Raw genomic sequence first — 20,435 nt, forward strand, 5'->3', positions numbered from 1 at the left:
TCTTTAAAAACACACACAAATTGCTCCAGAAATGTGGAGAACTGAATTTAAGACTGGAAAAAATTAGACACAAAGAGAACTGAAATTGACAGATCTTTCCACCCCTTCCTCAGTCTGCCCTCAGCCAGTCCCCACCTCCCTGCATTCTTACAACCAGCTTAAAGGGATGGGCTTGGCTGCCACCTGCTCCTCAGTCTCAGTTTGCCCCCATAAAACTCAGCAGGGAGGAGGATGGGGGCAAAGCTTGAATTAGGTGGCTCTACCTAGATGGCCTTTGGCTCCAACTTCTGTTGACCTCCCATCTTCCACTTGTACCACTCTCAATAGGTACCAGCCACCACTGGCTAGAGGATACTGTTGCATAGTGAAAGGATAGGAGTATCAAAAAAGACTTGAGGAAGCCCAAACCAGGAGATGTTACATGGAGTGGAGGCTGAGAGTTACAGGGGCATGTGAGAGGAAGTATAGGCTGGGGGAGAAAAGATGAGGAACTTCTCAAAGTAACTGAAGTTTGCAGTTGGTGGTGGAGAATCGCAGGCAGGCAGTGTAGAAACGTGCAAAGAGTTGTGTGACTGTAACAAAGGAAGAAAGAGATTATGACTTTGCCAGAGAGACACAGCAGGAGGGAGAGAAGACCTGTAAAAAAGAGGCTATGATAGCCTATAGAAGAGATGATCAGAACTCAGTAAGTTGCGTAAAAGGCAGGTAGAGACTATAAAGGGGCAGCTGTGGCTGTTGTAATGTCTATTGGTTTTAGTCATGCAGCACTTTCTTTTTCAAAGGATATAGTGGTTTGGTCTTCTTATCACAAGGTACATGCAAATAAATGCCTGGGAGCACTGAGCAAATTCCATGGTGTCTTTCCAATTTCATGATCCTGGGTCACCTAGAAAAATCAAGTCTTGAAAGTAAATACATTTGGCTTTAACAAACAATTCTCTTGTCTTACAGAGAGAGGATGCAAGCCATGGAGAAACAGATTGCCAGTTTAACTGGTCTTGTTCAGTCTGCGCTTTTAAAAGGGCCAAATACAAGTAATAGCAAAGATGCTTCTAGGTAAAACAAAAGAATTCATTAAATCTGTTTCCCTGTAATTATTTCATTGATCACCGCAGGGGGCAAATATCCCAGGCAGTCTTAGGGCAGAATCTTGCACCCCATGGAGGATGCTACCGGAAATGGTTGCCACTGGCTTCTTTTGAGTCAGACTTTTTGCTCAGAACGGAGTATTGCCAACCAGATATTTTCATTTTTCAGCTTTTTAAAAATGGCTTAAAAATCCAGTTCAGCAAGGAGAAAAATATGCACAATGCATAGAGATTTAGCTACATTATTCTTGGCATTACAATCAATGAAGCAAATAAATGTATATATTTTGTGAAGGAAATCTATCCTTGTTTTATTGATTTATTTATACGTGTCTTTATATACCGCCCGCACACATAAAATATCAAGGCGGTACACAACATAAAATACCACTGGGGGGGGGGAATACAAAATCACAAAAATGACTGGCTCATCAAAATAATAATTTGTAAAAAAATCTGAATAGGCCTATCAGCATTAATAGAAATCTTCAAGAGATGTCTGAGGGTTTAACAGCAAGGATGCCTGTTGAATCTCTGCTGGGAGAGTGTTCCTCAGCATGGACCTGGCAACACTGAATGCCTGGCTTCTAGTTGAAACCAGGTGGGCTTCAGAGACAAGGGGGACAACTAACAGTGCTCCTCTGGATGTTTAAAGCTTTGTATTAAATAACAGATCCTAGACCTTACCAGATTTTAAATTCAAGTGCAGTCTGTATACTAGACGAAATGTTTTAATGTAGCTCGGGTTGTGATTATAAGCAAAATTCTTGATAGTTGATTTATTGACAGTTGGTTTGCTGACAACAATCAGACTTGCATAATTTCCCCCCGTTTTTATTCCATTTAGTGAGAAGATGGTGAAAAATGTATCCAGTAAAAGTAATGCTGAGAAGCCAGGTAAGACCTTTTATGCTATAGCATTAGGAGAAGGTGGTTTAATACAGCTTTCACTTCAAGGGAGGTCAGGCACTTAACAAAAGAGCTAAATGTTCCTTGATTGCTCCAGTCTTTAAGATGTTACAGCCATCAGAGTCTGAACTACAGACAGTGGGACAGCAAGGGCAAGTTTGAATTTGCTAACCAGGAAGACAGTATATTAACCTAGGGTTCTACAGCTAGAAGGTGTTTTCACAGTTTGGATTTGGAGAGAGAAAAGAGAGGAAATATATTTAGCTAGAGTTGACTAAAACTGAAGCATCCTTGGGGTGCTTTGCTTTTTGGAAATTTGAAGCATGATTAGCTGCAGGCTGTTTTTGAGGAGTCTATTTACTTCCAATAGGTTCTGCTTATATTTTTAGCAAATCAAAGACACAGTGACTGTGTTCACATGTGGTGCTAAACCATAGTTTAGAGATGTTGTGCTCCTCCATCCCCTCTCATTCTCCCATAAGGTGGAGGAGTTGGTAAGCTTTTGCTTTGGTTTTTTTTTCTGAATTGCAGTTTATTATGTCATCTGAATCCAACAAACTATGGTTAACATTAACCTTTAGCCTGTTTTAAATTAACTTCAAGCTGTGGTTTTATTGAGTTGCTTCAAACAAACTACAGTTAATATTAACAGCAGTTTGTTGGTTTGGCTGAAATAACAAACTGTGGTTAAGCACAGAGCTTGGAAAAGTTACTTTTTTGAACTACAACTCCCATCAGCCCAACCTAGTGGCCATGCTGGCTGGGGCTGGTGGGAGTTGTAGTTCAAAAATGTAACACTTCCAAGCTCTGGTTAAGCAGAAGCAAAAAAACTGAACTCCTTTTGCCCACATTGGAGGAGGAGAAAGAGTGGAACATATAAGTCCAAGGCTCACCTAGACTTTTTCATGTCATGCTAAACTGTGACTTAACATATGTGAATATGTGAATGCAGCCTCTAAGTCTCCAGTGCTTTCTCACTCAGCACACATCCGCACTATACATTTAAAGTAGTATCATACTAACTTAAACAGTCGTGGCTTTCCCCAAATCATTCTGGGAACTGTAGCTTGATATGGGTGCTGAGAGCTGTTAGGAGACCTCTATTCCTCTCACAAAGGTACAATTCCCAGAGCTTGTTGGGAAGAGGGATTGATTGTTAAACCACTTGGGGAATTATAGTCCTGTGAGGGGAGTAAGAGTCTCCTAACAGCTCTCAGTATCATTAACAATCTACAGTTCCTAGAATTCTTTGGGGGAAGCTGTGACTGTCAAAGTGGTATAATAGTCAAAGTGTTTTAAATTGTTTTAAATTTTTAAATTGTGTTTTCAATGGTTCTTAAAAGATGTGTTTTTAAATTTGTATATTTGTTTTAATGTTTTTAGTTACTGTAAACCACCCAGAGAGCTTCGGCTATGGGGCAATATATAAGTACAATAAATAAATAAATAATAGTGCCTTAAACATAATGTGGGGATGTGGCCTTAATCTCGTCCAAGGAAACTAAACCCTGTCGTAATGCCTTGGACTTCTCTTTACTCATAAGAGTGGGGAGCACTTAAAATATTAGGTTATAATAAACTAAGCCATAGTTTGTTTTAGCTATGGTTTGTTCAACAAACCATGAGTCATCCCACTTATGAGCAAGCAAGCATGGTTTGTTTGTTTTCCAGCTCCTGCCTTGTACCTTTGTAGCTTGATGAGCATCTGGGGTGGCAAAAAAAAATATGGTTAAGCAAAGCTGTTCAGTTTGGGCATAACGCCAAATCATAGTTAAAACAAGCCATGATTTTTAAAGCCCCCCTGCTCCCTGCCAGGGGACCAATCGAGATCATACCATCCACACTGACTATTTAATCTAAAACAAACACACACAAACCCATTCATGCAAATACTCATCTGAGTGAGTTTTATCTCATTTAGTTTAGTCCTTATCAGTAAGTTTGATGAAGAATGCCTTCTAGCTATTTCAAACAAGAAAGAAAAGTTAGCAAAGTGCCTATGGCAGATGGGTGAATCTTGTATAGTATTTGTGTAAAATCAGCCACAAAGGTTCCATGACCAGGAAGATGAATCACTGGAAGATCTGTTAATGAGGTGCTATCTCCCTATTTTGTGCTCCCCTTTTCCTGTTTTTATTCACACAGCTTGGGATGAGGTGCAAATCCACCAGACTAGGTCTTCTGTGTGCTGTTTTGGGGGGATGGATGTGAAAAACCAGTTGGTGCAATCATGCTTTTGAAGGGAAAAAGGAGTAGAATTTGAACATGTATAACAATAAACAGGAAACCTGCAGCCTTCCAGTGCTTCTGTTTCATTGTTTTGTTTTATGGTTAATGGGGCTGCTTTTCCAGGACTGTGCAGAAGGTTAGAATTTCATGAAGTGTTTCAGAAAATACATTGTTTCTTGTTTATAGTGGCCTCTTTTTTTCCTGGAGTGGGGTTCTCTCAAGAAAGGCAGCTGCAGGAGTTTAAAAGTGTGAAGAAGAAGGAGCATGTACTCAGTAGCTCTCGACCTGGGATTGGACTGTGTTTCCTGCAGAAAGCTATTTTTCCCAGCAACCACATGAGCATGGCTTTTATTAATGTTTGAATTTATGATCTCAGTGGATTTCCTTTTTTCTTGCTGTTTATGAAGCATCTGTTGTTGTATATTTATATACTTATATCCATATCTATGTCTGTCTATTTATTATACAGCCACTAGAGAGGCTGTATACTATAGCCAGCACGGATTTTTCACATTCCTCCATGTTAAATTGAAAATACTCCCCATGCCATTCTGTTGCTTTCCATAAGCTCATTTCAAAACAAAATCTTATAAAACGTATAGTCCTGAACTCAGAAATGCTTGCCTCAATAAACCCGTACGTTTTCATGGTGATATACAAAACACTCAGAGAGAATCTAGAGTTCAAAGTGTAAAACAAGAGAGAAAAATCCAGACCGCTGTTGGATTTTTTTCTGTCAGTGGTCTCATAATTTGTTGAAATTAATTAATAATCACACAGTACATGTCATCCTATTACTAACCTTGCCCCATACTCTGAACGTTACCTTCTGCAGTTTAAAAGTTAAAAAAATGCAATTCTGATTTTAATTAAAGAAATTTAACATTTGAGTCTATGATAGCACAGGTATGCTCAGTAAGAACCAGCTGTCAGTGTTCTAAAAGCCAGACTAACAGCTGTTTGGCATGGCTATTCAGGGGGCCACACCCACACCAGACCTTTATTCCACTTTAAACAGTCATGGCTTCCCCCAAAGAATCCTGGGAAGTGTAGTTTGTGAAGGGTGCCAAGAGTTGGTAGAAGACTCCTAGTCCAGTCCTCTTCATGTATAGCTTGGGAGAATTGGTGGGAGGGAATAGGGGGGAGGAGGAGGGGAGGGCAGTTTTGATAATTTGCATGCTTATAAAGTTGACAGTGAGGACATTGAACTTGTCAAGAATTTGACTGACAATGAACATGTCAGACATTAACCAAAATGGAGACAACAGTCGAGAAATCAGAAGAAGGCTAGGACTGGCGAGGGCAGCTATGAGAGAACTAGAAAAGGTCCTCAAATGCAAAGATGTATCGCTGAACACTAAAGTCAGGATTATTCAGACCACGGTATTCCCGATCTCTATGTATGGATGTGAAAGTTGGACAGTGAAAAAAGCGGATAAGAGAAAAATCCACTCATTTGAAATGTGGTGTTGGAGGAGAGCTTTGCGCATACCACGGACTGCAAAAAAGATAAATAATTGGGTGTTAGAACAAATTAAACCAGAACTATCACTAGAAGCTAAAATGATGAAACTGAGGTTATCATACGTTGGACACATAATGAGAAGACATGATTCACTAGAAAAGACAATAATGCAGAAGGGAGTAGAAAAAGAGGAAGGCCAAACAAGAGATGGATTGATTCCATAAAGGAAGCCACAGACCTGAACTTACAAGATCTGAACAGGGTGGCTCATGACAGATGCTATTAGAGGTCACTGATTCATAGGGTCGCCATAAGTTGTAATCGACTTAAAGGCACATAACAACAAATTCAATTCAATGGGATTTACTCCTGCGCAATCATGCTTAGGATAGGTGAAACTGAACTGGGGGAGGGGCAAGGAGGGGGAGGAGTAAGTGGGAGGGAGGGGAGGATATTGGGTAGTTGGGCACTGGGCAGAAAGAAAGCTCCTTTCCTTTCTAAAAGGAAAACATTGTGAACAGTATTATTTTTCCTGGTTGCCCACACCTTGCTATTCTACAGCAGACACACGTAGAGCCGAATCCAAATTTAAACCAAAGCTGTCCCTGGCCACATCTACACCAGATATTTATTCTATTTAAACAGTCATAACTTCCCCCAAAGAATTTTGGGAAAGGTAGTTTGTGAAGGGTGCTGAGAGTTGCTGGGTTTTTTGCCTATTCGTGAATCTGTCTGAATTGGCTTAACTTTGGTTTTATGTGAAAGCATCATGTTCTACAGTGAATGCAGTACTTGCTGTGATGACTATGTACTCAGCCTTGTGCTCGTGCAATATTTTTTCCTGAGCTGCTGTCCCAAAATCCATGCTGCCTGCGGTTAGATGTTTTAGGAAGTAGGCAGAGATGGGTGGGTGTGGCAGACAGCGAAGGAATGTGCATCTGCCATTTTCATTTCTCCCTTGGGAAGATGATGGTGCTTCTTTTTGTACCCTTGAAAAATTAGTCCCAAGTAAATGCCAGCTGGCAACATGTGAATAGTCACAGAGGAACAGACATGGCTGTTTTTCCCTGCCCTCATTTCCCCTTTCTGAATGGGAAACTCCTTCAAAAGTTCGTCAGCTGAGTGACAGGCAGGCAACATGTGGATTTTGTGTGTTGGTATCAAGCCCATCTGTGATCTCATTGATGTTAAAATGTCAAGGCAACTGCAGCTTGAGGCAGTGAAAAAAAATCTGCTTATCACTATTCTGTGCTACGCTTAGGTTTTTTTTTATTGGAGGGCATAGCTAAGCCTCGTGCCTGGATTGCAAAATGGAGGCATGGCTTTAACCAGCCAAGAAAGGAATCTGTTGCAACTGCTTTTAAGGTTATCCCACTGCAACTGCCCACATGCAACACAAAATTCTGGATCACATCTGATGATAATGAATGGGAGGAAACAGGGTTTTAGAGACAGAAAGCTCTTGGTATTAGGTGTGCAACTTTTTGGTTCAGATTACTTAAGACATATTAGCCCTGTCCTCTTGTTCCCCCTTCATGCTTGCAGTGAGAAGGGTGAACATGTCTGTAGGCGCTACTCCCACATTTTTCACCGTAGCCCTAATTAAGATCCCAAATGTACAGTAAAACTGTGGTGAGAGAGAGGCCAGGCTTGTACATAATGTTAAGCCAAATCATGGTTTGGCATGAATGAGCAATCATGTGGGCTCCCAGATAGGAGATTGTGGCCTCTGTTCCAGTGGCGGCTGGTGGCTTCATGTCAGTGGGGCAGTAGAATTCTCTCCGGGTTTTAGTCTGAACTTTCAAGGAGCTCTCTAACTTTGGACAGCTCCTTGGAAGTTCAGACTAAAACCCTGAACAGATTCCACTGCCCCACTGACATGGAGCCACCAGCCGCCACTGCTTTGTTCTTCTCTGGTTGTTTTGCTGCTGCTCTGCACTAAGTTAAGCTGTGGTTTGGCTTGGCATGTCATCCGTACCCAGGTTCGTGGTTTAGCTATGTCCAGCTGTAACCAAGGTTTGTCTTTCAGGTTTACAGCTCCTGGTTTGTCTGGGAGAGCTAAACCATGAGCCTGGTTTCAGATTGCATCTAAGTCAAACCATAGCTCTTCCATTCCTTGAGGTACCCAATTCCTAGGCTTTAAAGGTAAGCATCAGCTTGTTCAGTTGTGCCTAGAAATGGACTAGCAGTCGCTGAAGGTTTTTCAGGACTGCTATAATGCCAGTCCCCTGTGGCTGGCCTCAGTTATCTGTCTATCACTGTATTCTGAACTAAATGAAGCTCCAGAGAAGTCTTCACAGGCAGCCCGCCTGTTACACTTCACACTAATCAAGTCTGGAGGATAAACCATGGCCAGGCTATGACAAAGGGAAAACAAACCGTATCTAAGCATTATGACAGTCCTAGAGCTGAGCAAAAAAGGGGGGATGCTTTCATTTTTGGCAGTGTCAAAAAGTGCTCCCTTCCTTTTGGTAATTTCTTGAGAGTGAGAGCAATATTTCCTGAAGTGCTTTTGTTTGCCCTCCATGAGCATAACATGCAGTCAAATCAGGGACATTACACAGAGTTGCAATGTTGTCTTACTCATAATGTGGTCCCTGATTGGCTGGGATAGCTCATGTGAGTGATTAAAGAAGATTAAGCAGTAATTAGGTGGGGGCAGGGAAATGGAACTGAAAGCAACAACGAATAGCAGAAACCATGCCAGCCATCAGGATAAAAAAAAAGAGTTGAACATTCTCACACACAGAGAAAAGGAGCTGTACAACAATACGTGTGAGGCTAAAGGCATAGCCCTGTAGGCCTTTTCTACTTGTGTCCTCCCTTCGAGGCTGAAATCCCTGAGAGTGCTAGAAAGGAGAAAAGCTGTGTTATGGGGTGACGCAGGAGGTGAGTTAGTTGCCACCTGCAATGTGAAGAATGACACAGTCATTTGAACTGCTGGTTTTTCTGTATGGATTTCTGTCTGCTTGTAGAATATTCAAAACAAGGCTATGATGGATTTATTGGTGAGCTTGTCTGAGTGCTGTGGACTAAACTGATGATCATCAGGTTCCATCAGATATGTGAGCGTAAGGGGGAAAAACAATTTGGTTTAGCAACTCATTTTGAACACGGTAAACTGCAATTATCATGTGTTGATTCCTCTATTTCTGTCATTATTAACACTCTGTTCTTTATCAGCAGATCAGTCAGCTATTGAATTAAAAGGGAGGCAGTCTAGGACACAAGAGAATAATCTGTGATCTTGCTTTTGCACCATCAAGTAAATTAAGTGATCTGTAGGAGCCTTAATGTTTTATGATAGAAACAGGAGAGAGAGAAGGTGGCTGAAGCTTTACTAATCTTAACAAAATCATTTGCTGTTGTTTATTTTCAGGATCTACTCATGTGTCCAGTGGAAAGAACTCATTGCTAGCCTCTGAGGCTGCCACTGCCAGTGTTATGCCGGTTGGTTCCACGACCATGCAAGTCAGCCTCTTTGACATGAAATGCAACGTGTCAGATCTCCGTCACCAGCTACACCAGATGAGGCAGCTACAGGTATTATTACATCTTTTTGCTTGCAGAAGGAGAGGTGCCTATGTTGGTCACCTTTTCACTTTTAAAGCAACAGACAGTCTTGTTGTGGCACTTTAAAGACTAACAGATTTATTGTGGCATAAGACACAATGAAATTTGTTGCGGCACAATAAATTTGCTAGTCTTTAAGGTGTTGCAAGGCTGTTGTTTTTTACTGCAACAAGCTAACATGGATACCCCTCTGGAAGTTGTTTTCCTGATAAGACTGTGCACTTGTTAATATCTTTTACTATACATGTCAACTTAGAAGCTTCAGTTACAGAGCAAAAGGAGGATCAAAATAGCAAAACCCATAGAGTTTAGAGTTTATGTGCCAAAACGGCATTTCTTGTTATGAGTTCAGTTTGATCTTTAAAATATGAAGTGACTGAATGTTGGAAGGGGTGGGGAAGCCTGTGGCCCTCCTGATGTTGTTGAACTACAACTTCCATCATTCCTGACCATTGAGCATGCTGGCTGGGGCTGGTGGGCGATAAAGTCAAGCAACATTCCCCATCCCTGCGGAACATATTAATCCAACCTTTATGGTATACTGTGTCTGTCTGTCTGTCTGTCCCACCCAACTAACATCTGGAGGACAACAGTACAGAGGATTAAAAGAATGATATTAATTTTCTAACAGCATCTAGACAGAGGTCCCTAGGATGTTCAAAAGGAGGACATGAAGGTTTGGGCAAGGGGTAGGGTGTCAACTGTTGTACATGAAGGTTCCACTTAGCTGTCATGGATTATAGCCAATTTATCAGTACTCCATGGATTAATCTAGCCTTTTTGAACAAAATCTGTTAATTTAAATGAAGGAAAATAGAGTGCCTGTGTGCATCTTATTTCTAAGGTAAGACGAATCTCAGTGTTGCACAGATGGAGGAGTGCTTTTTCATATTTCACTGAAGTGCCCCTTCTTTCTCTCCTAGCACCCCTCCTGGCCCCACCATACAATAGTGCTCTGCAGAGGTGGGGGCTACCACCATGCACAGTGCTCATCTGAAGCATAAGTGAACTCCAGGCAGGGGTGGTTACCTTTCACCACAGTGGTGTTAGTAGGGAGATGGAGGCTCCCTATTAAGTTTGGAAGGATGTGCACCCAAAGCGAAAGGGTCGGCCTCCCTGCCATTTCCTCATAGGGAAGCCATCTCTTGTCTAATGGTTATCAGGTTGCTACCACATCATTTTTGTATTATTATTTTTTAAAATGTATGACCTGCTTTTCACCATATAAGTCTCAAAATACACAAGTCATATTTTTTTAAAAAGTGGGTGTGTATGCTGCTGAGTCTGGATAGCTGCTGAGACCATCTGTAGCTGTGTCTTTCATCGGTTTACTGTCAGAATAGCATCCATTATTTGGATTCTGCAGGGCCAAGGATAGATCTGAGGATTTCCAGTATATATTTGATGGGGGCCCCTGTAGGAAGATGCCCATAGACAACAATATAAACACACTCCGCTGTGGGGGCTATCGTTTTTCCCTAGGAAACTGTAGAGGAACTGGCTCCTGTACTACCAGATAAATGGGAAACAGTCCCAATAAACTGCAGATGCATGTCCTGCAAGTCACATGTAGGTAGTTTTCTATTTTCACAGAATCTCCCAGCTAAAACTAAAGAACAACCACTCATGAATCGTGAAACCAGAAAGATCTACAGTGGGAGATGGCTAGTGCCATATGCTGTCTACTGTGATACTTTTTAAATGCTGAGAGAGAAAAAGGGGGGGAATCACTCGATTCCTAGGTTAGGACAGGATAAGCAGTTAGCTCCCTCTTGGTGTTGACCTTTGTATATTACATCAGGGGTAGCCAAGGTGATTGAACTCCCATCAACTTCAGTCAACTTGGCTAAAAGTTCAGGATGATGCGAACTGGTATCTAGCAACATCTGGAGAGCACCATGTTGGCCGTTCCTGTGTTGCATAGTAAGCTATTCTGTTCAGAAAAGCTAATTGTTTCACATGTATGGGTGGTATTCAGTGCTAGTCCTACTCAGAGTAGACCCATTGAAGTTCATAGGCATGCCTAACTTAGATTTATTAATTTCATCAGATCTACCCTGAGTAGGTCTTAGCTGAATACCACCCTTATGTATTTTTGTTTGGATTCCTATTTAAAAATAATGATTTTCCTTGGTCTCTTCTATTTTCCACTCTACTCTGGGCTCCTTTTAATATGGTTTTATTTTTTTCATTATAGCCTCTTAAGGGCACACTTATAAAACTCCTAATTCTTGTTAGTCACCTTCAAGATAGGGCATGATACCATTCAGAAGCAGAGGTAGTTACGGTATGGCTCTTCTCAGGTGTGTTTTTGGGGCTGCTGCTGCCATCATCACTAACCACTGGCCATGTTAGCTGGGGCTCATGGGTGTGTGTACTTCACAATTCCTGGAGGACACCACATTCTTAAATGATACAGAACCATACAAAACTGATCTGAAGACAATATTTTTTCTTCAAACAGCTTAAAAACCACTTTCCCCCCTCCTATCATCCACAGAATTAAGACCATTTATAATAATGGAGATGTAATTTTGTTCTTCTGTAATGCAGAACTTTGGTTCCAGTAAATGCACAGGTATGCAATGAGAGAATGATTCCCTAAGACATGCAGTCTCAGTGACCTAAGCAACAGACAATAACGAAGAAGAATAGTTCATTCTGTTCTCGGGTATAGAGGCAGTAACGGGAGCATGTAAATATTTATGGGAAAGGTCTAAAGATGTTTTAGTGGGTAGTGTGTTTATTACAGTAAAAAGTATTGGTTCTTCTTTGAGTGTTTCCTTCATATCTGGATCTTCAAAAGGTTTCTTTAGTTTAAAAGGTAACAGATTAAATATGATGGAGCAAAAATTAGACAGACCTCCCTGCACTTTTTTTTTAAAACATACTTGTCGCTGACTTGATCAGTGGTATATGGAACGATATCAGAAGTATAATGAAATGGATTATCAATACAATCACTTTGGATTCTTATATAAAAAGCAAAAAGGAGCATGAAAGCCTGCGCCTGGCAACAAAAGCAGAGTAATTAGATAATTCAATCATATGAAAATCCCAGGGTGGAACATCAAATCCTATTTGAGAAGTTACTTTTAGTTTATAAAACCAAGGTTCAGCAACATAGCCATGCCTTTGACTATGCACAGGAGAGAAACTGGAGTGGCCAAGGAAATCCAGTCTCTAGTTGTTCTTGAAATCTGGCACTTTGTGTGGGTGTAAGATACGTAGTTAGGTGCTCCAGCAAGTTTTGACCCAGATTTGAAATCCAGCTCATTGTTTTAAATGGGTGCTAAAAAGTGGGTAGTTGAGTGCCTTGTTGGCACTGAGCGGCTGACTTTGCCAGTTTGGTTTTCAGATTTATAATATCTGAAGCTGCCTTATCCTGAGTTGGACTAGTGGTCTGTCTAAGCCAGTGGTGGCTAGTGCCCGGTGCCCAGTGGGACAGGTATGGTGGAAAGCAGGGAGATGAAGGCAGAGCCAATTAATTGTAGTTTTGTCCCTATTCTCCTCCCTGGTGAGTTCTACAAAGGTAACACTCAGACTAAAGAGGAGGAAGCTGGCAATCAGTCGACAGGTTGTGAGTAAGAAGGCAGGCAGAGGTTTTGTTTGTTTATTTTTTTAAAAAGAATTGATATACCATCCTCTTGCAAAACATAAGGAAGGGTACAGCAACATAAAACCATTTAAAAGCAATACAAAACAGTCATTAAATGACTGGCTGCTCAAAAAAAAAACCTAAACAGCTGCATAGGTTTGGTGGGTGCCCCATTCGCCCACGTGGACCAGTCTTCACTGGTTTAAGCCCCACGTTCTCTACTCTGGCTAGTGATGGCTCTCCAGGGTTGCAGGCAGACGACTTTCCCAGCCCTATTAGATCCTTCTTGGCGAGAATGGCCAAGGATTAAACTGGAGACATTCTGCACCCAAAGCACGTGCACTTGCCACTAAGCTGTGGCTCTCCTCCAAAGCTACAGCTCAAGTTCTGTGAATTGAAAAATCAAATAAAAACAACCACACTGATTTCCACAGAGACCTCTTTCCCCCCCCTCTTTCCCTTCCAAAAAAGCAATAAGCACTTTTTGTGGCTTGTAATGAAAAATGAAAGCAGTCATTGAGGCAGGTGAAGTCCCATGGAAGTCAGACTTGCGCTCTTGATCTTAAAGCTGCTTTGAAGCTCGTTTAGAATGGCGGCAGCAGCAGTGATGCAGGACAGGACAGGTGGCACACAGCACAGCAGTATAAAGCAGCAGCAGCAGCAGGTGCTCTGCTTAGGCGGGAAGACCAGAAAACCCCAAAAGCCTGAATCCTTCCCAGTGAGATCAAGCCAGATTTTAGGATATGCCATTAAAAACAATAAAAGTTGCATGTTTGTAATAAAGCCTGCATTTGAGATATTTTGATTAACATCTCTTTAAATGGGTCACCTGGCTAGGATCTCCAACATGTACACTCACCATAAGAACATAAGAAAAACCCTGCTGGGTCAGGCCAGTGGCCCATCGAGTCCAACTTCCTGTTCTCAAAGTGGCCAACCAGATGCCTATGGGAAACCTGCAAGTGGGACCTGAGTGCAACAGCATCCCTAGTTGTGATTCCCAGCAACTGGTACTCAGAAGCATACAGCCTCCAACTGTTGTGGCTAGTAGCCGTTCATAACCTTGGTGGCAATAAGACATTGACTCAGCAACTAACCTTTCCCCCTCGCCCAGCTTAAGTAGGGCTGGGACCCCCCCCCACTTGTGTGTGCCCTGAGCCGCAGTTGGAGGCGTGTGTGAATGTGCTGACTCCTCCTGAGCAGGGTTTGTTAAATCTCCCACCGCATCTGCCTCCCGGACCTGGGTGAAGGCAAGACTCGGCTTCCATCCCGTTCTCTCCCTCTGCGGGGGGAGAACTGTCCGGCGCAGGCGCAGGGAGAGGCGCCGCATCAGGTGGAGGAGTGGGCACCTGGTCCGGGGGTCTGTCCTGGAGGGTGTCTGGGATGCTGGTGACCCTTCAGCATCCAAAGCAGGGGCTGCTTCTGTTGGGATAGGCAAATGTTGCATGTTCACTTTATGTTTCCCCAAATATCCCATGTACCTGTTTACCATGATGTAACTTCCTAATGGGTGGGGTTAGTTACCTGGCTTCCTCCTCCTTTGTCCTGGAGTTTTTGAATATTCTCCATTACTGATCTTCTACCACTGGGATGAAGCCGCATGGTAGATGCTCTCTGCTGAGAGCATCACTGTAAAAACTAAGATGGACTGAGACTTCTATTTTACTTTTCATCTAAGCTAAAGCCTATGTTTCTGAATGTATGAAAAAGTCGTGAGTAAATGTTCTTGACGGGAATGTCCCAGTCTTCCTTGCCCCCCTCCTGCACGTCGGTCCACTCCCTGCTAGCATGGCTCACAGCACTGGCCCTCAGAAGTCTCCCCAGGTTACATTACTTCCTGGCTCTGCTCCCAGCCTCTTCAAGAGCTTTTGCTTGGCTAGAATGTGTCCTAGAATGCCTCTTGCTTGCTGGATGGAGGTGTGCATGCATATGCATAGAGACCTCTGATTTTCACATGACTGGACTGTAGCCTATCACACCAAGGTAAGGGTCATGTTCGTGGCTCCACCCACGTTTGCCTTTAGCCCCACTCACCATTGGCATGTAGCCCCCACAAGATTGCTCATGAGGGAATGCAACCCTTTGGCTGAAAAGGATCCCCCAAGCCCCATGGGCTTGGCCCAGTTTTGACTTACTAGCCAATCAGGAAAACCGCCAGAGCAGCCATCCACCCTTTAATTTGGCCACGGGGCCAGTCGCATAATCTTTGTGTGTAAAAGCAAGAAGTATGTCCTGCGTGCTAGACAAGTTTTAAATAAAAGGCAGCAGTGGCATTGGTATCATGTAGCGTTTAGTGTGTGTGCTTAAACTTGGGCAACCCACAGGTGAGCACTTAGGACTCCAGAGTTTGAGGCTCAGCCTCAGCACACTATTTCACATGAATGATGTACCTGAGGCTCGGAGGGGGCTGCATGTGGTACTTCAAAGCCACCCTCCAAACCCTTTGCTTGAAAGTGGGTATAGGGACCTTATTTCTCCCTCTCATATACTAGGACCCAAGGTCATCCAATGCCATTGATCGTTAGTACCTTCAGGACAGACAAAAAGAAGCATTTCTTCATGCTCAGGCTAATGGAAGATTTCTGCGAATCAGCAAAAGGGTTCCTTCTGTGGGTCAACATCTTGACTATCAGCCAGCCCTTGAGTCTTATCCGTAGCTCCTCACCCGCCCGCCCCCAAAGAGAATCTGAGCTATGACAGCTGCCAGGGACTAGAAGAGAGAGTCATAAAGGCCTCCACAGATCCTCTAAAGCATTGCACCTTTTTTTATTCAGTTTTAATTGTAAATTCTTTTGTGAGCCAATCCTGGCAGCAAAGGCACGTGCAAGTACAGGAGTGAGTGAATTGGTTATGGAATTTGCTGCAACAGGATGCAGTGATGGCCACTCGTTGAGATGGCTTGAAAAGGGAATTTTGCCAACTGAATGGAGGATGAATCTGTCAAAGGGGATGCTAATCAGAATGGCTAGATGGAACCTCCATGTTCAGATGCATGCTTCTGGTTCTGGGTACCAGTTTCTGGAGAGCAGCAGTGTGGCAGGCTTCTTTTCCTTGTGTTTTGCTTCTGGTTTGGCCCCTGTGGGAATTAGAATGCTGGACTCAATAGCGCAGTGAGGTTATTTTATATCAGAGGTGGAGAACCTCAGGCCCAGGGTCCCTCTATACCTCTCTGGCCCATGGGATTCTCCCCATGACATCCCCTCTTTCCCAGCCACATCATTACTTGCCCTCTTTCATACCCTTCTCGAGTGGTTTTGGCCTGGCACCCTTCAACTCTGATCATTCCTCTTGCTTCCCTGGTTGGAGGATAGACAGCGGTGTGTGTGTGTACAAAGTGATGTACAAAGAGAAAACTTGCATATGTTGCTCCACCCACTTTTGCCTCTGGCCCTGCCCACCACTGGCATGTGGCCCCTGGAAGGTTGCGCAGAAGGGAATGTGGCTCTCCAGCTGAAAAAGACCCCCCCCTCGTTTAGACTCTGGATTTAATGGTCGGGGGGAGCACTTTAGATGGTGATGTACATTCCTTTACTTACTTTTAAGTAGAAACCTGTCTGTGCCTGTTTTAAAATTGTTTTTTAAGATGTTTTGTTTCTGAGATGTTTTAAGATGTTTTTAGTGTTTTGTTCTTGTTTGTTGCCCTGGGCTCCTTCTGGGAGGAAGGACAGGATAGAAATGTCATCCATAATAATAATAATAATAATAATAATAATAATAATAATAATAATAATAATAATAATAATAATAATACTTCAAAATGTAGTTATTATTATTATTATTATCTTTATTTATACCCCGCCATTTTTCCAAAACTAGAACTCATGGCGGCTTCCAGATAAAAAATACAAATAATTAAAAACATACAAAGTCTACATTAAAATAAGATTAAACTATTTCCAATATTAAAACCATACACAATATAGCTAAAAAAGTTCAAACTAGTTTAAAAATGATATAGTAGACATTAGCAATGCAGCACCCTTCACGCCCTATCCTTAGCCTTCAATTCCAAAGGCTTGTTGGAATAGGAAGGTCTTTGCTTGTTGGCGGAAGGACTGCAAAGAGGGGGTCATTCTTATCTCCCTAGGAAGGGAATTCCAAAGCCTAGGGGCAGCCACCGAGAAGGCCCTCTCACGCGTCCCCACTAGTCGTACTTGAGAAGATGTGGGTATTGAGAGAAGGGCCTCTCCTGAGGATCTCAGGGCCCGGGCAGGCTCATACAGGGAGATACGGTCTGATAAATAGCCTGGACCTAAGCCGTATAGGGCTTTATAGGTCAACACCAGCACTTTGAATTGTGTCCGGAAACAGACTGGCAACCAGTGGAGCTTTTTTAACAGGGGGGTAGTACGGTCCCTGTAACCAGCCCCAGTTAACATTCTGGCTGCAGCACGTTGTACTGAAGTTTCCGAACAGTCTTCAGAGGCAGCCCCACGTAGAGCGCGTTACAGTAATCTAAATGGGATGTAACTAAGGCGTGTGTCACCGTGGCCAGATCAGACAGCTCAAGGAACGGGCGCAGTTGGTGCACTAATCTTAATTGTGCAAAAGCACTCCTGACCACAGCAGAAACCTGGGACTCCAAATTTAACGCTGAGTCCAGGAGCACACCCAAACTGCGAACCTGTGTCTTCAGGGGGAGTGTAACCCCATCCAGCACAGGCTGTATCCCTATTCCCTGATTCGCCTTACGACTGACCAGGAGCACCTCTGTCTTGTCTGGATTAAGCTTCAATTTGTTCACCCTCATCCAGTCCACCACTGCCGCCAGACACTGGTTTAAAACCAAGACAGCTTCCTTGGAATTAGATGGAAAGGAGACATAGAGTTGGGTGTCATCAGCATACTGATGGCACCGAACCCCAAACCCCCGGACAACCTCTTCCAGCGGTTTCATGTAGATGTTAAATAGCATAGGGGATAAAACTGAGCCCTGAGGACCCCACAGGTCAATGGCCAAGGGGTCGAACAGGAATCCCCCAGCACCACTTTCTGGGTTCGTTCCTCCAGGAAGGAATGGAGCCACTGCAAAACAGTGCCCCTAAGTCCCATCCCAGCAAGGCGGCCCAGAAGAATACCATGGTCGATGGCATCAAAAGCCGCTGAGAGGTCCAGCAGAACCAACAGGGATACACTCCCCCTCTCCAGTTCTCTGCGTAGGTCGTCCACCAAGGCGACCAAAGCCGTCTCCGTCCCATAACCAGGCCTGAAACCAGATTGAAATGGATCCAGATAATCTGTTTCATCCAAGAATCCCTGGAGCTGGGAGGCCACCACACGCTCTATTACCTTACCCAAAAATGGAATATTGGACACTGGCCGGTAATTATCCATTATGGAGGGGTCCAGGGAGGGCTTTTTTAACAAGGCCTTACAACTGCCTCCTTTAGGCAACCTGGAGCTCTGCCTTGGTGTAAGGAGGCATTAACCACTCCCCTCACCCACTCAGCCAGTCCCTCTCTGGCACTTTTTATAAGCCAGGAAGGGCAAGGGTCTAGCAGACATGTGGTGGCTCTCACCTCTCCAAGGATCTTGTCCACATCCTCGGGCTGTACAAATTGAAAAGAATCCATCATTATTGGACAGACAGGAGCCAAAGTTACTCCTGCATTTGGACCTCTCTCCCCTCCCATACCTGCCCCTGCTCACTCCCCTGGTTATCAGCCTTAAAATCCTACCTCTGATGGCTACATTGGCTGAACCAGGTGGATGTTTGGTTCTCAGAGCTGAGGGAGACAGCATGGCTTGATGCAGCAGCAGTGTGGGTGGCTGGGTGGTTGACTGGGGCATCCTCATTCCATCTTCTCTCTATGGCCTTTCTGGCCAGTCCCAGACTCCACCCTTTGGCCCTGACCAGGGTATTTTAAGCTGAAAGGCGACAGCCTTATTCTAAGGTGCTGTTTTCCAAGTTACGACAGTTACAATTTTAGAAGAAGAATCCATGGAACAGAATGTTCCATTTGTGCCATCTTCTGGAAGAGCAGCTGCTCTGTGTTGCTCAACAGCGAAAAGGCAGCGAAATAATTGCTGATGGCTTGTAGTTGTGCCAGATAATGCTACATTAAAGGGCCCACAAATGCTTCAGCCTTGTGTGAAATGGTGGCCTGCCCCACTGAAGCTGTGATTGTGCTGAAAACATATCAGTGTTCTGCTGGGAGTGAGATGCATGGTCTGTAAGTTGACAATTCATGCTCCCCCCCCCTGCCCTCAGCTTCTCCCACCTTCTTGAAATTACATTCATGTGTAAAGTTGGATGGAGAAGATTTTTTTTTATTTTCTTTTTCTTAAAAAAAGTGCATTCAGCTGCAGGGGTGTTTATCCAAACTGACTTCTGAGCAATATGTTACATTCAGATGCTAGGGCTGTTAGTCAGGCATGGAAAATTGAAGTTGATTTCTTTTGTGTAACAGCTGCAGAACCAGGAGACGCTAAGGGCCATGGTGAGGAAAGCCGAGCTGGAAATGATTGAAAGAGCAAAGAGACTAGAAGATCCTGTGCAACGACAGCGCCACCTGGTGGAGCAAGAAAGGCAGAAATATCTGCACGAAGAGGAAAAAATTGTGAAGAGCTTGTGGTGGGTGTAATCTCCTTGTCTTTTGAACTGGATTTGTTTAGAGATGATGACTTGTGCAGTTTATAAAATATGCTGCAGTGCCATAACTAGCCATTTCTATGCCTGCGGCCGGCAGGCTTTTAATTCTACCTGTTTAAGCCAAAGCTGGATGGCCAAGTGTCAGGGGTGTTGTATTTGCAGGTTCGGCAATGCAGGGTGCATTGGGCAGCTGGAGGAGCTTGATGATCTCCAAGGTCCCTCCCAATTCTTAATTCTATGAAAGGCAAGAATGGCTGTGAAAGTTTAAGTCAGTTGAAATTCAAAATCCTCATTTCTCAGTTTAATGCTCAGAAATTGTTGTCCACAGAGCTAAAACCTCACCACCCTCTGCGGGAGGGTGCTAGTATCCAGGGTCATATGTCTCTGATTTTTTCTTACCCGCCATAGCTATTCAGTGGCTGAAGGTGCATTACAGTGTTATGCTGCAGACACTGGGCCCATGGGAGGCTGTAGTGGTTCGACTCTGCCATGCTTACTGCCCACATTAAGTGTCTGTGCCGTCAGGAAGGTGGCTTTTCATCATATTTCCTGAAAATATATTCAGTTAGTCCATTCTGATGACACATTACATAATTTTATTATTGTTTTAGTAACTGTCAAGTTATTGTATGACGTTTTTATATCTCATTTGCACTCTTGTTCCGAATGCTTCCAGATTAAGAGCTTCTATTGCTCTTTGATAGTTACACTGCTGGCTTTATTAACTTTTCTGCTATTCCATATGTACACAGTCATGTATGCTAGACCTACCTTCTCGATTATGGCCAACTACTTTCAAAGTAGCCACTAGTGATGCCATAAAAACTCACAATTATCTGCTTTGGAATACAAATTTGCTTAGTTTATACTGCTCAGAAGCAAAAGGAATTGAACATTATTTCACTCAAGCTTTTGTAGAACTCAGAAGGCAAAACAAGACCCATAATGTTCATAACATTATCCTGATTAACCATCTCCAGG

General features: G+C 43.3%; 1 protein-coding gene across 20 annotated transcripts in view; it reads left to right on the forward strand.

Annotated features, from left to right (window-relative positions):
• KIAA1217 (KIAA1217 ortholog) overlaps positions 1–20,435 on the forward strand; it is a 269,082-nt gene that overhangs the window by 219,811 nt on the left and 28,836 nt on the right. For 17 of the 20 annotated variants that reach the window (XM_061585853.1, XM_061585854.1, XM_061585867.1 and 14 more), the window contains 4 exons: positions 952–1,056; positions 1,936–1,985; positions 9,071–9,234; positions 19,273–19,436. In XM_061585853.1, coding sequence (XP_061441837.1) covers positions 952–1,056; positions 1,936–1,985; positions 9,071–9,234; positions 19,273–19,436 — 483 coding nt within the window. The remainder of the gene's footprint in view (positions 1–951; positions 1,057–1,935; positions 1,986–9,070; positions 9,235–19,272; positions 19,437–20,435) is intronic. The other 3 variants (XM_061585850.1, XM_061585868.1, XM_061585870.1) reach the window with 1 other exon arrangement.

Source organism: Rhineura floridana, chromosome 10 (assembly GCF_030035675.1).
Source record: "Rhineura floridana isolate rRhiFlo1 chromosome 10, rRhiFlo1.hap2, whole genome shotgun sequence".
Taxonomy (NCBI): domain Eukaryota; kingdom Metazoa; phylum Chordata; class Lepidosauria; order Squamata; family Rhineuridae; genus Rhineura; species Rhineura floridana.